The 23,793-nt window shown below is 38.3% G+C and overlaps 1 protein-coding gene across 1 annotated transcript in view; it reads left to right on the forward strand.

Annotated features, from left to right (window-relative positions):
* FBXL17 (F-box and leucine rich repeat protein 17) overlaps positions 1-23,793 on the forward strand; it is a 151,916-nt gene that overhangs the window by 29,486 nt on the left and 98,637 nt on the right. The window contains exons 5-6 of the mRNA XM_081930594.1: positions 18,330-18,437; positions 22,181-22,311. Coding sequence (XP_081786720.1) covers positions 18,330-18,437; positions 22,181-22,311 — 239 coding nt within the window. The remainder of the gene's footprint in view (positions 1-18,329; positions 18,438-22,180; positions 22,312-23,793) is intronic.

Raw genomic sequence — 23,793 nt, forward strand, 5'->3', positions numbered from 1 at the left:
GTAACTCTGGTAGACTTTGTTGTGATTCTCATTTTTGTTGGCATTTATCTTTCTGTGGATTTTTAAAATGGATTTTATGAATAAGGGACTTAAAGAAAGAATAGCACCCTCTGTGTAGTTCTAACAATCAATTTTTGATAGCATCTAAATAATAGCATAGCCTAACAAGCATATAGCTTATTTAAAAAGAAGTAAGCACAGAATATTCTCTGCTAATGAAGAGTTTGTCTTATGTCAATAAGAATGCTGTACTTTAGAGTTCACGTCAACCTTTTCCTATTTTATTCTTGCACATAATTTTAATGACCTTTTTTAAAAAAAGAAAAGACATAAGCAAGTGATTAATATTGCTATCATTTTGAATTGATCGTTGGGAAAACTTGTCATGTTGTACATAATGATGTATGGTTCGTTCTTGACAGTTTTATTCAAAATTCAAAATCTATACAAGCATCTTTTAAAAGTTCATGTCTTTGAATTGAGCTGCTTCTACAAAATGTGGTTTTTCGTAGATTTCCATGGTGTCTTTGATTCAGTCGATCGTGTGATATTGTGGATGAAGCTTGCAGAGTTAGGAATTGATCAACATTTGTTGATCTGAATACAGAATTTATATTCTTTTAACATCTCCCAAATCAAACTCAAAATCAAAGGTCACCTCTCCTCTGATATTCCTAACAGGAAAGGTGTAAAACAAGGGTGTATTCTTGCCCCTTTTCTACTGTCCACTGTACAACCAGCTACGTAAATGTGTGTTATCCCCCTTTTTGGGTAGTTTAACATAATGGCACAATGCAAATACCAGATTCTGCTTGTCTGATATTAACCCAGAGGTAACTGCAAGGGTGACTAAGTTTCTGTCAATAGTATCTCTTAGAGTGGTGAATAGCACGATTTAGCAGGAAGACATTCCAATGAAAATTTCTGTTACTATATATCTTATATAGCTGCTTCTTTGTATATATTAAAAAAAATTGTACAGTGGTCCTTAATCTCTTCAGGAAGTCCATTCTTAAAGCGAAACTGTTCTTAAACTGAGGCATGCTTTCCCTAATGAGGGCTGCCGGTGCCCTTCCACTGTTCGGATTCCATTCTTAGATCGAGGTAAAGTTTGCGAACCAGGACGCTACTTCCGGTTTTGCAGAGTTCGTAAACCAAATAGTTCGTAAACAGGGCTGTTCGTAGACTGAGGTACCACTGTATATCAGGCTTCCTCAACCTCGGCCCTCCAGATGTTTTTGGCTTACAACTCCCATGATCCCTAGCTAGCAGGACCAGTGGTCAGGGATGATGGGAATTGTAGTCCCAAAACATCTGGAGGGCTGAGGTTCAAGAAGCCTGCCGTATATGGATGCTTTAAGATGTTCTATATCTGTAATGCCTAATAAAGGTTTGGAGAAAGAAAAAAAAAAAAGAGAAACGGTTTTTCAAAGTATACAAAGATGGGCATTCTTACTAAAAAAGCAATCTTGGCTGTGAGCTTTTGATACTATGACATTTGGAAGAATTTAAAAAAAAAACAACAACTTCCCTTCCATGTATGCTTCCAGATTGGTGCTTGCATTGCACAGTTCAGGGAAATGCTTTAATCTCATGTTGCATTATTATTACCTTATGCTCTACAAGTACTTTTATGTCCACTAAGATCACCTGGGTGAACGCTGCATTGTCATTGGATTACCATTTCAATAATATTTGTTTTTCACAGCTGAGGTCAACAAGGTGTACAGATTTCTTATAGTTGATATGTTGACTTTCTGTTGGCTGGATGCAAAGTTGACCCAAGACACAACTGGATCATGATTGTGTCAAACAACTTCATAGCAGATTGTGGCTTCTGTTGTTACAGGATCAGGTTTAAGGTGCTCGTTTTAACCTTTAAAGCCCTATACGGCCTAGGACCCTCGTACCTACGGGACCGCCTCTCCTGGTATGCCCCACAGAGAAACTTAAGGTCCTCAGATAAAAACATCTTGAAGGTCCCAGGCCACAGAGAAGTTAGGCTGGCCTCAACTAGAGCCAGGGCTTTTTCAGCTGTGGCTCTGATCTGGTGGAACACTCTGTCACAAGAGACTAGGGCCCTGCGAGACTTGATATCTTTCCGCAGGGCCTGCAAGACAGAGCTGTTCCACCAGGCCTTTGGCCAGGGCACAGCCTGACTCCCTCCCTCGGCAATCTTCGCGGAGCTCTGGCCCAATGGTTGCCAGTGGCTTGAATTAATTAATTTTATAATGAATGATTTTAGAGTGTTGTTTGTGCTGTACTTTTGTACTGTTTTATTGTTGTTAGCCGCCCTGAGCCTGGCTTCGGCTGGGGAGGGCGGGCTATAAATAAAATTTATTATTATTATTATTATTATTATTAGTATTATTATTATTATTTGCACTGTGCACAGATTCAGCCCAGAGACACGCTGTAGGGGCATGTAACCTGGCTTACCAGGTCTTCCACACACTTTTCTGGAGGGCTGTGCCCCAGATATATAAAGATGCCAAGTAGATTGACAGCACATGTGCCTTTGCATTGCCTACCAGACCCACAGGGTGCCTTAAAGCTGACCTAGGCAGCTCCTCCTTGCTCTCTTTGAACCCTAGAGCATGGTCTGGTATAGGGACATAAGAAGATCAGGTCAATGGCATTCTGTTCTCACAGTGGCCAACCAGATGCATCTGGGAGGCCTGTAAGCAAGACCTGATTGCGAGAGCACCATGCCCATCTTTAATCCCCACTAACTGGTGCTCAGAGGCAGGCTACCTTTCACAGTCTAGGTAGAATATAGCCACCATGGCTAGTTGCTGTTGATAGCCTTGGCCTCCACGAATTTGTCTAATCCTCTTTGAAAGCCATCCAAGTTGCTGGCCATCACTGCCTCCTGCAGTAGCGAATTCCATAGTTTAACAATGTGGTACGTAAGGAAGCTCTTCCATTCACCTGTCCTGAATCTTCCAACATTCAGCTTCATTGCATGTAAAGGAGTTCTAGTGTTATGTGAGAAGGAAAAAGACCTTTCCCTATCCATTTTCTCCATTTCATACTTATTTCAGTCATGTCACCTTCTGTCATGCCACCTCTTAAATGCCTTTTTTCTAAAGACGTCCCAAATGCACCAACTTTTCCTTATAGGAGAGTTGCTCCATCCTATTTACCCTTTTGGGTGCCCTTTTCGGAACTTTTCCCAGCTCTACAGTATCCTTTGGGAGGTGAGGTGACAGGAACCATAAAATATTCTTTCTCATTTAAAATGATCTAATAAATAGCTTTGTAAGGCAGGTTGGGTTTTTTTAAAAACCAATTTACCGCAGTTCAGCACATCAAATCTATTGCTGTTCAAACATGGCGTTCTTATGTAGCTGTGTCTGTATATAATATACCAACATTGCATGTATTTTGTGTGTGGGGGGGTCATAGAATTATAGAGCTGATTAATACATTGACTTTGATGAACCTTAAAAAAGGTCCAGGATATCGGTTGAGTTGTTGTGCACAGGGATAGAGAAAAGCTGTATCTTTGACAGCTTAAGGATGCTAAATGAAGAGGAATATTCCTACCCCTCCTTCTTAGTACAGCTCTCTATTCTGCATAAGGCCTTTATTTATGGTCTCCAAGCCCTCAGGAGAGGCCTTTCAAGGGTACAGTTGGCTGAATCGTGAGCAGAGGCAAGGAATTATTCTATGAGCAATCTTGCACTTGCATAGCTTTTGGTTACCTCCCACTGTTTTTAATATACACAATGGCTTAAAATATTCAGAATATGCAAATTAGTTTCCTCTTGTACTTTTGAAAGGCCACCTCTAGTTCTTGGCACCGATTTCCAGTTTTTATTGATGTTTTTAAACATCAAACCTGTTTTAGGCTATTGTTCCTTAATTTTTCTGGTTTTCACTGTTTTTATATTATAAGCAGCTTTGAAGGTTTCCTGGAACAAACATATATGTTTATGAAATAAAAAGAGAAAACAAAAAACTCAATATAGACATTAATGCTCAATCATAAATGTTGATAAACATTTTCAAGCAAACCTTAAGGGTTGCACTCAAGTTAATGCCTAACACCCCGGGGAAATGTGGCGCGACCTTTTAGAATAACCTAATAAAGCGTGACAGATGTCCGTGATTTTATTGGTATAACCTGTTTGTTATTTACTGTTGTAGCAATTGTTTATATGCTTATTTTTAAAAAGAATAAGAATAGACCCATTGAAATTAATGGCCATGACTTGGTCTATTAATTTCAATTAGTCTACTATGAGTAAAAGTTGAAACAGCAATTGAAATTTGAGCAGTAGCGTAGCCGTCTGCCTCACAGAATATGTAGTGGAGCAGTTAAGCCAATATATTTGACCAACTTGTGCTTTTTCAATTAGAAACATCAAACCTTGCCATGGACATGCAGTGATAATGCCTGAACATTCCCTGATAATGACCCACCCTATTCTTGTTTTCAAATAAATAGGTTTCAATCTTTACACAGTTCACTTGTGAACGAATGTTCTCTGTATCAAGAGAATGTTCCTAGTGGTGGTGGTAAATTGTTAGTAAAATTAGATGGCAAATGTAAAATGGATGTACATAGACAATAAAGATGAAACGTGGGCTGTGCATGTTCACAATGTAATAGGAAATCCTAATCCTATAACACTAAACTGTTTCAAAGCTGCACTGACCACAGCCCCTATGAGTATTCTGCTATAGCACGAGGACTGCTGAGGAGGGCAGGAAATGATCCCGAGGAGAACAAATGATACTAGAAAGGGGAGGAGTGGTCCTTATGAGGCTGGGGGCTGCAGGAAGCTGATAGCACCTATATCCCTGCTGGCTGGTATGATCATTGGAGATTTCTTGAACCATACAGCGATCACAGAATTTAAAGGCAGAAGTGGGATCTGTATAAATAAGTTTCAGCGTGGGCTGATGAATAAGTGTGCCAAGTTTCATTGTTCTAACCTGAACTGTGCAATTTTAGTCTTAACCCTCCTGTTACTGTTGTAATCCTCCAGAGGGCATTGCTTAGCGGATCCATACAAAAACATTTAGTGTGGAACAGTGCATCTGTGTGCCAAATTTCATACTTGTAACCCAACATGCACAATTTTAGGCTTAACTGCTCAACCACTGTAAAACAATGCGACAAAGTTTCTATCACTCCGAAAAAAACAGCTTCAATATGACAGGTCAAGAAATTGCCCAACTTTATTATTTGAGGATATTTGCATAACTGCTTTTCAGGTGGATCTCGCAAAGCGGATTACATAAGACTTTTTCCAGTAGTACGTATTGATTTTTTTTAAAAAAAGTTGCAATAAAATGGAAAAGACAACTTGTTTGTTTATAAGCAGCTTTACTGCTTCTTTTAACTTCCCTCAGGGAAAGATGGTTCTGCAAAAGCCCTGTGGTGACAGGTGGAGGGGAAGCTCAGTTTCTAAGAAGGAACGCCTTTGATTATTTGATTGATAGGTCAATATTTTTTCATGCTACATTTTGATGACTGTGGTGCAAAGTGGTGTTGAAAACCAGTTTTGTGGCATTCTGTTAAAATGGTCTTTTAAAATCTGTAGTGGAATAAAGAACTTTCCCACATCTTCCTTCTCATATGGTCTTCCAAGTATTTCTTCCATCCCGTGGCATTCATTAAAAGTGTAATTTCCTCTGTCCATTTAGTGGGTGTAGATCACACAATGTAATAGAGGTAAAGAATCGAGAATTAGGGTAGATTTCTTTTCTCGACCATCTTACATTACAGCCGTTCCTAATGGTTTGACCAAATACTTTTTTTTTTAGTCTTGAGCATGCCCAGATCTGAAAAATGAAAGGATTGACAATTTCATGGTTAAGAAAGGTCACCGTTTCTGTGACCCTACGTGACCCCTGTGATGTAATCTGGGCTGTTAGCACTTGATATTTTGAAAGAACTGTGTAAATATTGATCAATTAATCCTCTTTGAGGTATCAGAAAATAACAATAAGAGGACTGCATGAAACCCAGCCTCTCTAGTTTGAGCTGCTATGGCTGCTCCTTTGGAAAGAAGAGATCATTGCTGGTGTTCTTTATGTTCTGTGACACAGCAAACCCGTTTAGTCTCCAGCCAAGGAGATATCACATATTGTTCATGTTGCTGCAAACATAACACAACATTTTTTTTCAAAGAAAGGTTACTAAACTAACTGGCATATTTTTAACTTGGGGAAACATGGAACCCAAGGCATTGCCTGGGATCTAAAGTGTTGTTTGGGTTTGCCCATGGAGGTTTTTTGATCAATATCTTGATTCAAGAATAGAGAGTTTATGGGAAGACTGTAGGAGTCTTGTTAACATGACGAGAGATCTTCATAGGTTCAGATTGAAAGCATGTAAAAAACATCTTGTGAATTGATGCTCTTAAGAATTTAGTTACTCTGGGAAGGCAAGAGAGCTCTGTGACAGCAAACATCACATGAGCAGACATACCATCCTCCCTGCAGCCCGCCAAATATCTGTTCTGTGTGGGATGAGTTTTAATGGGTAGGAAAGGATACATTAATTGCAATTTATCTCTCGCATGTGCCCACGTGTGGGTTGAGCATACACTGAGCAGAGTTTAAAGTCTTATCCATAGCAGAAAAATGGAAAGCATATAGGCATAGGCTTTGAAGCCTTCTTTTAAATAAGTTCAGCTCCAAAGCAAGCTGACCTCCCCTTTTCTTACCTCACTTAACAAAGAATCAGACAACAGACTAAAAATTGAGTTTAAAACATGATTTACTTAGTCATAGACATGCATTGGCTCTCAGCAACTGCAGCAGTAAAAACTATGCAGGTAAAATACTTATATTTACAGTAGAATCAGCCTCAGGCATGTTCCTGGGACTGAAGCAGTTAGATATATGTTTGCTGCCATCGCTGGTTGAAAAAATGGGGGGGGGGAGGACAGGAAAATACGATATGCTCTTCCCCCCTCGGGGAGAAGCGGAAATGATATCACACAGAACCGACTAACAACATTTCTATGGTCTGCCTATCAGCAGTACAGCTTTGTGGTCTTAAAAGCTTCTCATGCTAGCTAGCAATAATATGCATTGTTAGATCTGGCTGCTAATCTCCAACACTCTGCAGGATTGGGGGACCCCCGGGAGCAGGAGAAATCCAATTGTGCAAGCAGAAGTCTGTTTATCATAGGCTTTCATGGACCACAGTCCACTTCATCAGATTCATGAAGTATAGTCTTCAGATACAGAAATATATACATATGGTGAGGGCAGGGATTATAAACAGTAAAGTCAGAAGGAAAGGGAATTACTAATCCACAGCACTTTTTGCGCTGAACCCATACATGTCGCTACCATCAAGCCAACTATTAGAAATGCAAATGCCAAGGCATTACTTTCCCTTGGTTGCCTTTTTAAAGTATCTGCCTCTTGCCTCTTGCTAAGTTCTTATGGTTTGGGGTGGGGGGAGGAAATGACCAGATTCTTCTTATGGGAAGCAACCTCTACACATGAAGATGATGGAAGCTTGTTTGGTGAAAGCTATTAGTGGTATGAGTGATATTTTAAATTAAAAGTTCAGAAGTTGCATTCAAAACAAGAAGTTTTTGAAGTTTGACTTACCTGATGTTCTTGGATAATAGACCTACAATCTATAACTAACCATCACAAGTCTATTTCTCAATCTTGGAGGGAGCAACCTCTCCTTCACCCCCACCCCCCTTTTATGAAGGCAAATGCCCAGAAATTTGTTTCCCTCAGGTGTAATGTAGCATAGCAGTGCCCAGAAATACTATTACAAAACTCTGCACCTCTGTTGCCTCTACAGACCATGACCATTTTGTGTGGGGGTGCCCTATTATGCCCCACCCCATTCCATTTTGCTCCACTCCCATTCTGCCCTCTTCTGGGTCCAAAAGGACCTGCACGTTGGTGATCACACACCATTTGGACGTGCCTGAAAATGGTTTCCACCTGTACTTTTTTCAAGTGTACAGATGTGCAGGAACTTTAAAAAAACATTCCCGTATATCCGCTTGTAGTATAGTTTGTTCCCTCAATCTTTAATTTGCATCTTTTTAAAAAACGCTTCACCTCACATTGTTTGGCTCTGCCTTCTTTGTAGCCTAGCTTTGAATTAATTTGGTGTATGTGCTTTTCCCCAATGTTTTCCCCCTCAAAATCTTGAAACAATGTCAGGAAATAAAATTTTACATGCATTGTATTACTTAGCATTGTCTTATCATGAAAACTCAGAACTGATGCTGTCAAAAAGGCATTAAAAATATATGCGGTGCTTTAAAAGTGAGCACAAAAGGAGCCGTTATTTTTCACTGCTGACATCAAAGTGAGTACTAGGGGTGTATCAAAGTCTTAAACTTTATCCATTAGTAATGTATAGTAAATAAATCAGTTGCTCTGGGTCTCTGAGAGGTTAGTTTCCCCACCTAAAGTTTTCTTTTAGGTTGTATCTCCCAAGTGAAAAACTTGTCTATCTTAGTGGTCTATTTTAAGCAAGAGTGTCTTCAATTAAACAGGGGATGGAGAAAATAAATAATAGCCCTAATTCACTTTTGGACTAGTGAAGCAGCAGTTTGGCTTATATTCAGCTATTGTTTTAAAACAATTACTAGTTTCAAGACAAAAGTATTTTGCAAAATCCTAGAAGCTAGAAAGAGTAGTGTAAATATTGCTTATGTAGCTGGGAATGTTACAGCAATTTTTTAAAAAAAGTGTTTGGGGTTCTTTGTGACATGAGCTATTTTTGCACTAAATCCCACTGAGTCATATGGATATTGTATTGTGCAGTAGTAGTGTATTTGTCAGGTGTATAGTTGACAGATTATGCACACTCACTCTCCTTCACACATGACAGTGTGCTTGCTAAAGAATGTACGTAGAGAAAATAGAAACAAAGGGACTAAAAGGTCATGAAATGCAAGAGGTATGGCCTGTGACATTTTATATGAAAACCCTATATAAAAACGTGAAGTGGTCATTCGCTTTCACCACCGCAGTAATTGGTGAAAACAAAAATGCTTACCTTTGCTACATTACACCACCACTTGTTTTTATGACTTGTCTTTACAGTAGCACTTGTCTTTGCCTTGATCATGACTGAGCTCCAAATTAAGAGAATGGTAATAACAGATAAATGTTAGTTCAGTAATTTACACGGTCTGCTTTTACAGTTGTTTTGTTGAATAAATGTGATTTTCAGGTCAGTGGCGGCTAGTCCCAACAGATGTTCTCCTGCTGGATTCTCAATATTTCACTTTTGGATTTCACTGGGGTTTTTTTGGTCAGTTTGTTCTTTTGTTTTAAAGAAAACCTGTTTGTCATTTATAGACTGCATGAAGACATAGTTGGTATGTTAAAAAAAAATAATGCTTGAAGATGAGCAGATTAATAAACCCATAATGGTATGGCCAGTGCTTTTTTTTCTGGGAGTAATCAAGGTTTTGCAGTACCAGCCCCTTTTTCCTAGAAGGAAAGCACTGGGTATGGCTGATGTTATCAGATCCTGTAATAGTTTAGTGGCTGTTGGAGCAGAGGATGCATTTGGGTTTGTCTGTTGTAACAAACCCAGAAAGAGAATGAGTAGCAAGGGCATCCTAGTTTCCAGTGTTAAGTCCTCGAGCTTGGGATACACTGGAAAACATGAAAATTTGGAGCCTAACAGCACCATCACTAGTGTTTTGAAGAAAGATTGCTGAAAAGCCCTGTACTTTCAATCTCTCAGATCAAGTGAGCCACAAGAGTACTTTGACACACAACCTGGGGACCACACACTGAATTAAATTAGCATATTGTGAATGTTGTACCATGGGCCAGTACAGGGTGCCTTTGCTTGGAAGTAAGGCCCCCACAAAATATTGTGGCACTGATGCCAGAATAACAAAAATAGGCAGAATGAAAGGAACTGCTTAGGGGGCTCCCACCCACTCCCAACGTTAAGGAAGAAAGGAGTGGTGCAGAGTAGTGGGCAAGAAGGGAGAAGGGCGATGGTGAACCTTTTCCCTAAAAAGCAAACTGGGGATGGAGGCAGATGAAGGCTGTCAGCTTTTTCTCTTCCCACCCTACTGGATGAAACTGGCTTGTCATTGTATGTTGGCTGCTTTATTTAATTTGTTTGTTTTTCAAATCCTTATGATTGTGTTCAGTATTCTTGTACTACTTTTGCCTTTATATGTTTTCCTAATTTTTTTTTAAAAAACACACTGGTCAGGAATGTCTTCAGGTTCAAGTTTAGTTCAAGGTCCAAGGTTGGCTTTCTTGTTCCATTCTACTTTCTCATTCCATTCTGCCTCCTTCTCTGCAAGCTGCCAAAGAATCAGCAGCTAACCCATTCATTGCGATCCTTCCCTTACTCACTGGCTCTGTCTCCTTTTCAAAGCGCCACCTCGCCGGCAAACACTGAGCAGCTAATCCACTCTTGTGCTCCCTCCCTGTTTCTGTCTCCGAATGCCTGCAGAGGCAGACCAATTGGGCAGCAGCGCCAGCAGTGGCAATTTTAATCTGGAGCCTCAGGAACCATACAGAGCAACAAGACTTCTTCAAATTGCTTACAGTTGAACCACCCTCTATTGCAAAGTGCGCCTGGTTGGTTTCGAACCTGGTTGGTTTCGAACGCTGCATGTGCTGGACCACCCTGATATAGAGCAAGATCAGTTGCCTGGAAAATTCAATTTAAAAAGGCTTTTAAAAAGCAAGCTAGTATTAAGAAGCTGTATGTTTTTACACACCCACCCCAGTAAGATGTTGGCTCCAATCCAGTGAAGGCTACTGCAAGAGAAAGGGGAGGGGAAGGGAATCAATTATCACCAATTATCTTTCAGCTCCATATACACCACCCCACCGCAAACCTCAGGAAGTTGGGCAAACCCTTTAGAATAGTGTGGAAGGTAGCTCTGGGGGCTGCAGGGGGGAAGGGGAGTCGGTGAAAATTGCCCCCCCCCTTTTGTTGGCAGGAACCACGACTGGGTCGGAGCTAGTGAGATTAAAAGAAAAGTATTTGAAAGAGTGATGTTATTAAAACTATTATTCAGCAGATATTTAGCACCCAAGATATCCCAGCCATTGTACATAGAATTGATTTGGTAGTTCTTATAGTTATGCATGTCTGTTTCAATAATGCTGATTTAAAGGTAAGGAAAGTTCTCTTTGAAATACTGAAAAGAAATTGCCTTGGGCCACAATATTACTATACTAAAGAAGAGTATCCAGGCACTTTAAAACTTCAAAAGAGTTAATTTTGGGCTGAAGCTGTGGCTCATTTTTGTTTGAAGTGTATTAGTGAAGATAATACTAATTGTCTGCATATCAAACAGCAGACTTTGCAAGCATAGATCTGCTTAACAAATAGAATTTCTTAATATCATGTACACATATGAAGCTTATGCGGCACACACTTTCTACATGTTCTTCTGAGCTGAAGTTGGTTACTAATTTCCAGTTGTTTATTTCCTCATAAGCTTGAAATGAGGAACAGAAGTAATTATGCCCCTGCAGTCCAAAATAAATGTCAGCAACTCCATATCCTATATATCCATTACAGAGCAACTAGTTTTGAGATCTGCAACAGTTTTATCAGATGAAAAATGTTATTGTTGCACAATGTTCTTTAATGCTGGTGGTCCTAAATTTATTGTGAAGTACATGCGGACAATTCCTTATTCGTTTATATGAATGCATTTGTTTATATGAATGTTGTTTCTTATTGGCATGGGGCAGTGTGGTATTGTGCCAGAATAAAGCTCAGGTTGTTGCCAGCACTCCATGCATCAGCACTGGTGACCACATGAAACAAGTGGTAGATGATTTTGTCTACCTGGGCTCCACCATAACCAGCAACTTTTCCATCGACACTGAGCTGGACATGCTCATCAGCAAGGCAGTTACGCCTGTCCAAAAGGTTATGGAAGAATGTGATGCTAACAACCAATACCAAGATGACAGTCTACCAGGCTTGCGTGTTGAGCGCACTACTTTATGGAAATGAGCAATGAGCAAATCACACCCGTCAGGAGAGATGTATGCACTGCATCGGGAAGAGTTTGGTGCATTCCCAAGCCCAACATGGCTTCTACACTGGCTTGATCATGTCCACAGAATGGAAGGTGGCAGGATCCCCAAGAATGTGCCCTACAGGGAGCTGGCTTCAGGCACTTGGCCTGTTGGCAGACCAACTTTTCATTACAAAGATGTAACATGAAGGCTGGCAACATTAACCCCACTGTATGGAAATCCCTTGCAGATGATTTCAAGGAGACAGACAGCCAGGTTGTGTATCCACAGCTGTGACCAGAGGAGGAATGACCACTGGGAGCAGCGCAGAGAGAAGAAATGCCACGGTGCACCTGTAGCAGCACAACCGGACACCTTTACCTGCTTCACATGCAATAAAATATGTTCCTTCCATATTGGTTTCTACAGCTGCAGCAGGTGCTGTAATTCTCCAATGGTTTGACCTTACCCCCGAAGGAGCACTCTTCCATTGTCTTCCAAGACAGATGCATGCCAACAAGTCAATGAACTTCAGCTCCGTATTGAGGCTGCTGATTCAACTGTTTTGAGCTGCTTTATCGTGGAAATAAGGGATAAGCAGCTGGGAACCAATAACCAGCTTCACCCTTGTATGTCTCTGTCCTCCTCTGAACCCTTATATTAGCCATAAATCTCTCTTGTCTCTCAGTTAATAAGCCACATACACCTCAGTACTGTATTTCTGTTCCCTGCTTCTATAATACCTTACCTATTTGCTATTGTTATGTTTTGGACAATTGGCCTACAGATGCTAGCCACTTTTTGTCTGCTTCTGTAGATATAGGCATGATACTTTTGTATTTGTATTCCACTACAATGATTTCATTATGGAAGTGTTTAGGTAAAGTGATTGTTTTCAGAATTCTCTTCATTGCTGTAAGGAATTGATATTTGGGAGTGGCAGAGAAAAGGAGTATATTACTCCTGTGGTTCCAGGGCATGTTTTAATTACTTGCATAAAGCAATTGGGCTCCCATAGTGCATAGCACCATGGTATTCACTTGCCAGCAAGAGATGAATTAAATTGGGAAAATAACCATTAGAGAATATTTCATCTTTTGACATTCTTGTATGTTTCGTTTACGTAAGCAAAACAGTGACTTCCAGAACTCAAAGCAAGTGTGTACTATTTTAATATATCTGCACAGAGTACTTTTGTTAACTAAGGCATTCAGTTTGCAGACATTAGATTCCCCAAGTCCATAGTGAATAAATCATATACCTAGCTTGCAAATCTCTGCAGATCATTTTGAACACACTGCTGCCAACCACCTGCAATTTAATTTTAAAACAGTTTTTCTACAGTTCCAAAAGTTAGCAGCTTTCTTTATAATTGTTCTCTAAGGGAACTTTAAATATTGTGCTTTGGAAGCAGATTTTTTTTAACCCAATCCATAATAAATAATATTTTGACAATGAATAATTTTGCACAAAAATGATATTTAAATAATGTAAACTAGTTTTAGAACTTTTATGTTTTCTGTATAAAATACTCAAATCAATAGGCTTATTGATTAGTTATTATTTTGTGATTCTTTTGATTAAAATGGTTATTTGAGACCTCTTAAAGTTACTGGTTGGTCATACATCGTCCACCCCCCCCCCCGACTATGTTAATCATACTAAAGTGTGGTTAGTTGTAATTAATCTTTTCATAATATCTCTAGTTAAGTATTTAAAACCAGATATTTATGGTAAATAACGATGTATGTGAAAAAGTAGAAAACTATTGAATTGATGGGCTGCAGTATTTAGACAGACTTCCTATATAATGTGTTTTTCTAATTGGCTTGCTAAAATTATATACATGAAAAAATAAATTCCTTTAATTTTATTGTGGTAGAGCCCATATAAATGCACCAGAATGAGGTTGTGAGCTGATTTGCTTATTTGATTCTAATCATCTCAGTGCACTATCCTTTAAAGCTGTAACCCTTTTGGTTTCTTTAAAATCATCAGAGTCAGAATGACCAGTAATATTGGTTTAAATGAAGTTTTACGGTATTTGTGGTGCTATTTGAAAAGAAGCTGAAATGTTAGTAGTTGAAAAGAAGATAAATGGTTGAATTCCTAAGCATAATAATTCAAGTTTGCCATATTTGACTGGAACTATATCAGAGGTTTTCCCCCCCAATCACAAATACCTCAGTGTCAGAAAATAAGAATAATGAGAAGTTAAATCAGAATCCAATAAGAATATATTTGCATCTTAATTTTAAGTACTGCTGCTCTGAGACCTTTAGTTCAGCTGTGCTTTGTAAGGAAACTCAAACCTTTGCTGGCTTGTGGTTTTCCTGTTATGTTAATGTCATATTTGATGGAAGTAATTGGATAAAGGAGAGTTTGCCATCCTTTTAGGGCCAATGGGCACATTTACAAACTGAAGAAACAGCCTTGGGTACCACACAACCTATTCTGTTGCCTGCAATAGGATGCTTTTTTCAAACCCAATTTCAGCAAGGACCCTGAGGGCACCTGCAAATCCCTAGGATAAGGGATTGTTAACACCATCAGTATTAAGAGGCTACATAAACTCTGTGGAGTTTGGATGATGGTAAACTGCAACGAAATATTTGATTACATAATCTCGATGATAGGTTTAGGGAACCGTATAGGTATGACTTTGTGAGGATATATATGTGCAAGTGCAGGAGGGATTCCAATGTGTTATTTGGAATCAAGGCTGGAATGGTTTGGTTTTTCAGGATTTAACCTGTTGAGGATAGGCATCCGTTCTGAAATGTTTAATAGTTTCTATACCTTGTGAGATGATATTTTGCTGTGGTGGGAGGTTATCTTGATAGTAGAACAATACCGTAAAAGTGTCTTGGAAAAATTCTGCAGCTCACTTTATAGCGATTAGAGATTATGTCAGCAGATTGCTTGAATTATGTCATTATATTTACTTAATCACAGTTCTTTGGGGCAACTTGAGCACCAAGAAAAAAGTTTACCATTCCCAGAATACTGAGCTTTAATAACGTAATCTAAATTTGCAGCATCAAACTAGTCAAATATGCTCAAGAAAAATGGCCAAACTCATGATAGGTTTTTTTTTATTGGGTGTCTAATATCTGCGCCATTAGTTCCAGGCTGATGTCTTTCCCACTCTCAGTGCTTTTGTGCATAGCTTATAAATCTCTTTTCATCATCTTATATGACTTTTTCAAAGCAAGGCTAACATAATATAAGGCAGAATAAAAGAAAGTCACTGAAGGTCGAACAGGCAATCAAATTATTACTGATTCCTCAGTGAACACTAATGGACCTTTATAATGTGATTAGTTGTGAATATCTGTGCCCTCATTCACAAGGGTTCGTTTTTAGTAAAATTATAGTATATTCTTTGCTCAATTTGGATTGATTTGACCAAGTTGTGCATGGCAGAGTGTGGTGACTAGTTTCCATGTTAAAAGTTTCAGTTACAATAATAACGTATCTATTAAGTTGCTCATGAATAATAATAATTATCTCTGCAACATGACACCCTACTGTGGTGATGCTTCTAAGCAGTACCAGTTCGTCAAGGAAAGAATATGTAGAAGTTAACAGGTTTCTTAATTGGGTGGAAGTGAGGGGGTAACTGTCTTGCCTGCCAAACCCTAACTTGTGGTCCTAAGTATGTATCCTGTAAGTGCATTGTCCTGCTAAGCTGTCTCACTTTTTCAGTTTATAGTTCCACCTTTTTAAATAAATAGGGACAAGCAAGGCAAAGCAATACCTAACCTATATGAAATAAATAAATTAAATGTGTATGACTAAGGGGAAGGGAGAGTTAGTGATCTCTGTGTGTTTAATGTGTGCATATGAATTGGATAATTGAGTAATGGGTGTGTGTGGGTGTGGAATTTATGCAAAGAATACACGCACATTGTGCATTTCCACTTGAAAGTTCATCAAAAAACCTAATTTGTGCATTTGAGTGTAGCTTTGTTTCTTGGAGTGTAGCTTTGTTTCTTATAGTACCTTTAAATTTTCCTCCTCTAAAGACTTGTGGGAGTTATGAAATCTAGTTGTTGGCTGACAGAAGGAAGTCTTGCTTTGAACAGAAAGGCAAATCAGACATTGCTGCCTTAAATGCATTGTCTTTAAACAGGGTTGAAACCAGATTTCTATGAAGTCCCCAGCTGTCCATCACAAGATGATAAATACATCTTTTCAGATACCAAAGTCTTGAATGATGATAGTAAAGTGAAATGTTATGGTCAGATTTCAAAGGAACTACTCCAATATGTCCCAGGTTCTCCTGCATCAGAAACCTGTAATATAACATCCATATAACAGAGTACCTAACTTTCCTTCATAACAGTCTTTGTCTTCATTAACACCATTTGGAGTTTTAAAAATAAATCAATTTAGTTGGAAGCTCTCTCAAACTACAGCCAGGGAATAGAATGATGATAGATTGGAATATCTAGTGAAATCCCCTGGCACTTTACTAGACACTACTGAGTTAAAATATCCATTGCTATGTGCTGTATTGGAGCTGTGAAAATACATTAATTTTTTATATTAGTGTGGTAAGAAATGCTGACAAGGATACTTCAGGCGCTGACTGAGACTTTTCACTATTTTTCTTTACAGATCCAACTAATCTTGCAGTTTGTAGCTTTGCTGTGGGCTGGCTGCAAAAAATTGTATAACTGAGCCCAAGGTCTCAATTTTTTTACATAGTGACTTTTGGAGTTGCTGCTGTTAGTACATTTCAAAGAATAAACTGCTGTAACCAGTGCTTTTTTCTGGGGGGACGCATGGGTTACGCATACCCACAAACATTTTGTGAATCTAAGTTTGGCTTCATTGAGGGGCATTATTTCAATATGAGTAGGAAAATGAGAGTATCCCTAAACACTTTTTTTTTTAGAAAAAAGCACTGACTTAAGAGGTCATCTTAGTGTCCTATGTAAATACAAGCAGACTTACAGAAAAGTAGAATATGCAAAGACTCTCAAGGATGAACCCATGAAAATAATCAAACAGTAATTATTTGTTCCAGTGCAATTATTCCAGTTCAACACACACTACAATTACTAGGATGTGGTGGTTTTAATGTATTATTTTTAAGCTGAAGGGTGGCAAAGAAATTAATTAAGCATAACATAGATTGCGCCATGAGTGAGAAATCAAATGTGTAGACACACTCACACAATATCTAATGTGTGTATATACTATATATATGTGTGTACACACACACACACGAGCTTACTTCATTTTTACATAATTAAATACAACTATGGAAAGGTTTACGTATTCTTAATGTTTGCTGAAAAGAGCAGAGGCAACTAGATTTGGACTATTTTGTTTGTTCAACATTTAAGGTAGCATAAAGAACAGAGGGAAAACTGAAAAGGAAATCAAGTTCAGAAATGGTTTCTGCTTTTGGAGGTAAAAGGGATGTCAGAGACAGCAAGTTTCCCTTTGCTCTGTTCTTCGCTCTGAAATGTACTGCATTTGCTTTTTAAAATAATTTGTTAATTTTATTATGATTATATTCTGTAGTTCCTCCCAAAAGAAACCCAAAGTGGCAAAATGGCATTTCAGTGGTATTGCAATATGGTATCACAATGGGGTCTTGTGAATTATCTCTTGGCAGTGCCAAAAGGATTTTATGCCCATGCTGTTATTCCATGTGTTTTCCATCGTTTCAAATGGTGATAAGTTTGGAATGGGATTTGGTTGTGGTATGTTGGTGGCAGAATCCTTCACATTCCTAAATGTCTATTAGGTACTGAAATCCATCTTTTTACTGTTTTCAGACCATAGAAAGATAATTTGTTTAATGAAATTTTTTTAAGTATTACTTTTATTACTTTTGCCCCATCATATCAATATGTTAGACTGGTTTGGTTAGCAGCATCTCTGAATAATGGGGAAAGGCTGTAGGGTAGTAAGTTTTGTAAATACATTGTCTTGATTATTTTTTTTAAAACCACTAGCTGAAATATAATCTACTTCATGTACTGCCTAACCGTTTAGGGGACAGAGGAGAGCTGTTGACTTCTGGTTATAGTTTCAAGCTTCTATAAAAGCAAAGAATACTTGCAGGGAGTTACCCCTGCAGATATATTCAGTGCTTATATTTTAAATTTTTGTTCTATCATTTGGTACTTCCTTTGTCATTTGCTGGAGGAGAGGAACCCTTTTCATCATGTTCTTTCTTCCCCAGAGTCCTTTTAGACACACTTTACTCTATCCTTCATGCCGTTAAGGCAAAGAAACTATTGAACCCACAGATTGTCACTGCTGCAATGATGCCCCCAAACTTCATTGTACTTGAATATTCAGTGTCACCTTCAACTTCCTTTTTTTTCTTCTTTATGCAGGTGACAGATCAGTCGGTTAAAGCATTCGCTGAACATTGTCCTGAGTTGCAGTATGTTGGGTTTATGGGCTGTTCTGTTACATCTAAAGGAGTCATACACCTTACCAATGTAAGTACAGCAACAAGGTTTCCTGTTGTCAGTTCCAGTTAGGATAATATTGCACAATAGACATAACTGAGAGGTGTTTTTCATAGAGTCAAAATTATACAGTTATGGTAATCTTACATACTAGAAGCAATATTAGGGATGCATTTTTTCACACGGATAACAGTTTTGTAGATGCATTCATTTATTATTAACACTAGCTTTAACTACGCACATCTAGCTGACACATAAAACTGATACAAGTGGCAGCTTTGGTGCACACCAGCCAGATTGCACCAGTTAGGAGTGTATATTAAGACATAGGATCAATTTTGTGATGCGAGGAAAGCTCTTTTATCGAAAAGAATGTCTATAGGTGATAGCTAAGAACCAAATAAAAGATATCCAGGTCCACAACCAGAGAAAACTTGATAAATCAAGTTCACAGTGGGCCTTTTCTGTTTATCATTGGCGATTGGGTGTAGGGAAAAGTGAAAGAAAAAAACATGGCTTTGCTTATTATTCTTTCACATATATTTATTCCTTTTCTGGATCGTCTCCTAAGTTGCTGGAAATGGTGGATGTCACATTAATGTGAAGGATACAGATGCTGTATCAAGTAAAGGAAGAGCCGGAAGAAGGTGACAAAGAATAGGACACATAGCAATAGACCTAGAGAAGTGCGAGTGGTGTTTTTTCCCCTTATAAGTGGGGTTTCCTCCCTCTCCTCCCTACGGGGGTAGCTTCCTGCACACACTAGAAATATCAAAAGGACCTGCACACCCTCTGAAACGGGGTGGGATGGGGTATGGCTCTGTAAAGGAGAAATGGGCAGAGTTTGGGAAGGTTACCTTGCATGAATAAAATTGCTTTTTAACTTGCATGGGGCACTTTAGAAGCCAAGCAACCATCAATACAAACAAAATGCAGTTCATTCAGGAGAAGTTGCAGATGGGGGCCGTGATGTGGGTTTTCTTCAAAAATTGAACTTGTATTTCAATGCCCTAAATTAATTGGCACCTTCTCGGGTTATATGCAATTTGGGTTTTAATTTACTGTTTTGCTTACAATCTTAATCTTTTATTTATTATTTTAAATACTTATATCCCACCCTTTGCATAATGTGAATTCTATAAAAGTGCAACACACAATAAATAAAAAATACAATATAAAATTACAAGAAAATCAAACATCAAGTTTTTAATGGAGATGAAACTAATTAAAACAACAAGATCAACTCAATTCAAAGCCTTCTGGAACAGCCATATCGAGTTAACAAACAAATAGACCGTGTGTAATCCTAATTCCTAATTCCACTTAAAAACCATTGAAATCAGTGGGATTTAACTTTGAGTATACATAGTTAAGATTTATATTGAGAGGGAGGGAGGGAAAAAAAGTAGTGAGCAAGTGCTTGTATAGGTATGATACCTATACAAGGAAGGAAATTTGGGTCGGGGTTCATTTTTGGTGATGGGTGGCCAAAGAACCAACACCAACTGTCCCCTCTAAAACCAGAAGAAAAGGCTGCGATTTAATCTGACAACAAGTGGGCAAGGCTGCCTGTACCGCTCATTGCCAAATTGCCCAATTTCAACTGTCCTGTAGCTTGAGTGGAGGGGTCATTTGCTATTGCTGTGTTGAGCTTTCAAGCTTTCCCCCCTCCTTTTACAACCTAGCTTCTCTAGTAACCTCAATATTTGATTGGCTTACTATATTTATGAATTTTTCTCTGTTAAAAAAAATGTACTGAAGCAATGTGCAACAAAAATACAGGGCCCAAACTCATTGTTTGCTGTATGTAGCTAACTTTTATGCTCTTCCCAGCTGAGGTAAACATTATTTTCATTCTGTGCTGCTTAATCATGTTGCTTCACAAGCTGCACTTTTGGGTTTTTTCCTTTCAAGTTTGGGTGAATGTGAGGGGCCACTGTAGCTGGTTCCTCTGGGAGTTGAATAACGAACACTTCTCACTAAGCTGCTATTTCCTCAGTTGCTACCCCTTTTAATTTGTGAAATATATGTCCTCTCTAACCCAACTATAGCTCACTTCTAGGAAAATGTCATGATTTTGCATTCTTTTTGCAAAACCTCTCATGTGCTGCTGAGATGACTCCTCCCATTCTTGGAAAATATTTTCTCTCTACTTCTTAATTTAAATAGTTCCAGTAGAAAGCCCTTTCTTGGTGAATGTCGCTATCAAATGCCTATCTCGCCCAGTATAGTTTACGTATATATTTACTGACACTTAAAGCTGTTTCCTTTGAATGAGCTCTCAACTTCTATCTGTGTTAGCTTGTTATTAATCTTAATGGAGGTTCTAGAGACATCCTTGCCACATTTGGACAGGGACAATACTGCATTACTTGTAGTTGGATACTGTGTCTATGGAAGAAGGACCTGCCTTATTTACAAGTGATTATTGAATATAGTTTCTACCTGTCAGCTAGTTATGATTGCCACTCTAGAGCTCCCAGATTCTCTTTGGTCATATCTGTAACATTGTCGCTCTAAACACCTGTCACAACATCTATAAAGTGCTATACGGTGGTACCTTGGGTTACAAACTTAATTCGTTCTGGAGGTCTGTTCTTAACCTGAAACTGTTCTTAACCTGAGGTACCACTTTAGCTAATGGGGCCTCCTGCCGCCGGTGCACAGTTTCTGTTCTCATCCTGAGGTAAAGTTCTTAATCCAAGGTACTACTTCTGGTTTAGTGGAGTCTGTAACCTGAAGTGTTTGTAACGTGAAGCGTTTGTAACCCGAGGTACCACTGTATATCAGTACAGCAGTATTATTTAAATAATAGGCCTGAAAGCAGGGACTATTTTGTTAACTGATATCCATACTTGGAAATACAGGAATTAATCCATATGCTAATATGTTCATGTTTATTATAATTCATACTAAGAGTTATTGAGTTAAAGTGAATGCTTTTCATCAGTATCAAATCATATGGGTAGGAAACTTCAGATTGTATGATGTTGATGATGATGATGCTATTTAGCTTGGTAAGGATCCCAAATGGGACTTTTGTACTTGATATATTAAATTTTAGCACATGACTATTTATTTTCCAGTATTACTTTGCAAGAATATATCATAGTTACTCTTTTCACATTGGGTATGATAAGTCTTATTATCAGGGTTTTTCTTTAATTACTGTGGTTGATACCCAAGAGGATCTATGTCCTGATGGAGGGAACCTGTCAGCGGAACAGGGCAGAGGCACTTTTTGGTGATTCCCCTTGTTTCTGCAGCCTCCCATGCTCTCGCTTCTTCTCCAGAGAATCACCCAACCTGCTGGAGCAAATAAGGGAGGCACAAGTCACAGAGAGGAGGGGAAATAGATGGAAATTGCCTCCCTGTTCGATTCTGCTGATGGATATCATTGAATACTACCCTGTGTAGCTTTGTGGCTGATTTTTTTAAAAAAAGTTTTGTCAATAGGCTTTCATTTGTAACTTCATTTCAAAAGTTTAATAGCATATTTCAAAAGTTTAATAGCATAATAAATAAATTACATTAAAAATATTGCATTAATTCCATTAGTTCATTCATTGGTGAAGAACAGAGCCAAAGATACACCTTTTAAATAAAAATATACAGCAAGTCCTCTTTGTTTTTGCAGCTTTTCTATTGCATAGGTAGAAAAAAAAACATTAATTAAAGGACAAAAGCAGGTTCAAGCAGATCAAAACTGCAATTAATTCTATAAATAGTTTATATATGAATTATAAAACTTACCATTGTATTTATCTTAATAGCTAAGAAACCTTTCCAGCTTGGATCTACGTCATATCACAGAACTGGATAATGAAACAGTGATGGAAATAGTAAAGAGATGCAAAAACCTTACCTCCCTCAATCTGTGTCTGAACTGGATTATAAATGACAGGTAACTTCATCATAGAAAAGCAAAGTCAAACCATTGTGTTAAATATGATTAATAATTGATAATTTTATGAAGCTGGGAAGAAATGAATCTTAAAAGTCAGCACAGTCTTTTTAGAATAATGTCGCTGTGTGCATTTTAACATTAGCTATCTTGAAGGAGAATCCTTGCCTAAAAATAGATATGCCTATTAGTAAATCTGATTGTAGGTCTGAATTTTGAATGCAGACTTCCTGCTTTGAACTCCCTTGCTAAAAAGGTAGATGTATGTATATCGAGCCAGTTCACCCATGGCAGTTAGCCAAACCATGGCTGAGTGTGAATGCACAAGCTTGTGGGCTCCTGGAGAGATACTGTGATCATGTTGCACCTCCTCTAGTTCTCCTGCTACACTGCTGTGAGTAAGCCATTGTCACTGAAACGTGGCCTCAGGGTTTCCAGATAAGCGAGGTTTGCTCCTGGTTTGAAGCTTGTGGTTTGTTGGAAGGAAACAAACCACAACCTCAGATTCAGATGATTTTAAACCAGCCACACATGATATTTATGTAACAATCATGATTGTGTAACAAACCACCTCTAAGGATGCAATCCTAGAAAAGCGTACCAAACGTAAGGTTTTCCTGAATATAGTGGAACTTGCTTCCAATTTAACATAACATGGGATTGTGCATGCAGGTGGCTGGGGAATTTGTGTTTTGAGTGGAAAGGCTGAAAGGAAACTGTGTTTAACCTGAGAAAATACTGGTAACTATCAAAAAGCTAATACCAGTAATAGGAAGAGGAACTTGTGCTTTGATCAACTAAAAGTAAACAAGAAATAGAAGTTTAAAGTGACATTAGATCTTAGGTTAGGAAAAATCTTTTAAATATGAAAATGGAGGAGCCTTGGAAGATTGGAAAATTTTCACCTCTCGGATATTTCTCAAAAAGAGGTTAGTCAATTGTGTGTGTTTTTTCTTATGGAAGGAATTTGTCTCAATGGATTATTTACTCAAGTCTTTTTTCTACTCGATTCTGTGGTGCTGCTATAAAAAGGTGTTTATTATTAGATGTAAGTTATTAAATGGAAATGGTAGAATGTTCTCTGTTTCTAAAGGATAGCCTTGGCTATGATCTTGAAAACATGTTTTCATATCATTTTTTTAAAAAACACACACTAAATAAATTGGAAACCCATATAAGGGCTCCTATCAAAGCATAAGCTTTATAGTCGACTAGTTGGAATTAAAATAATTTAGCCTGTTTGTTCCAGCTGTATTAATTAGCTGATTCAAAGATGCATGCCAGAAAATAACATCACAAAACAAATACACCAGTGCAAATGTTTAGAATTGAGGTGCCAATCAGTGAACTCCCTGCTGCCCTCATGCCAGGTTTGTTTATGCAATATAGACTCGTTCAAAGAGAAGAGTTTAAAAATAGTTTTAGAAAAGGCTTGGTTTCATAAGCTTCCCTTTTGTGGAGGAGCCAAGTGAAGATACACAT

This window comes from Podarcis melisellensis (assembly GCF_964234715.1).
Source record: "Podarcis melisellensis genome assembly, chromosome: 11".
NCBI classification, from domain to species: domain Eukaryota; kingdom Metazoa; phylum Chordata; class Lepidosauria; order Squamata; family Lacertidae; genus Podarcis; species Podarcis melisellensis.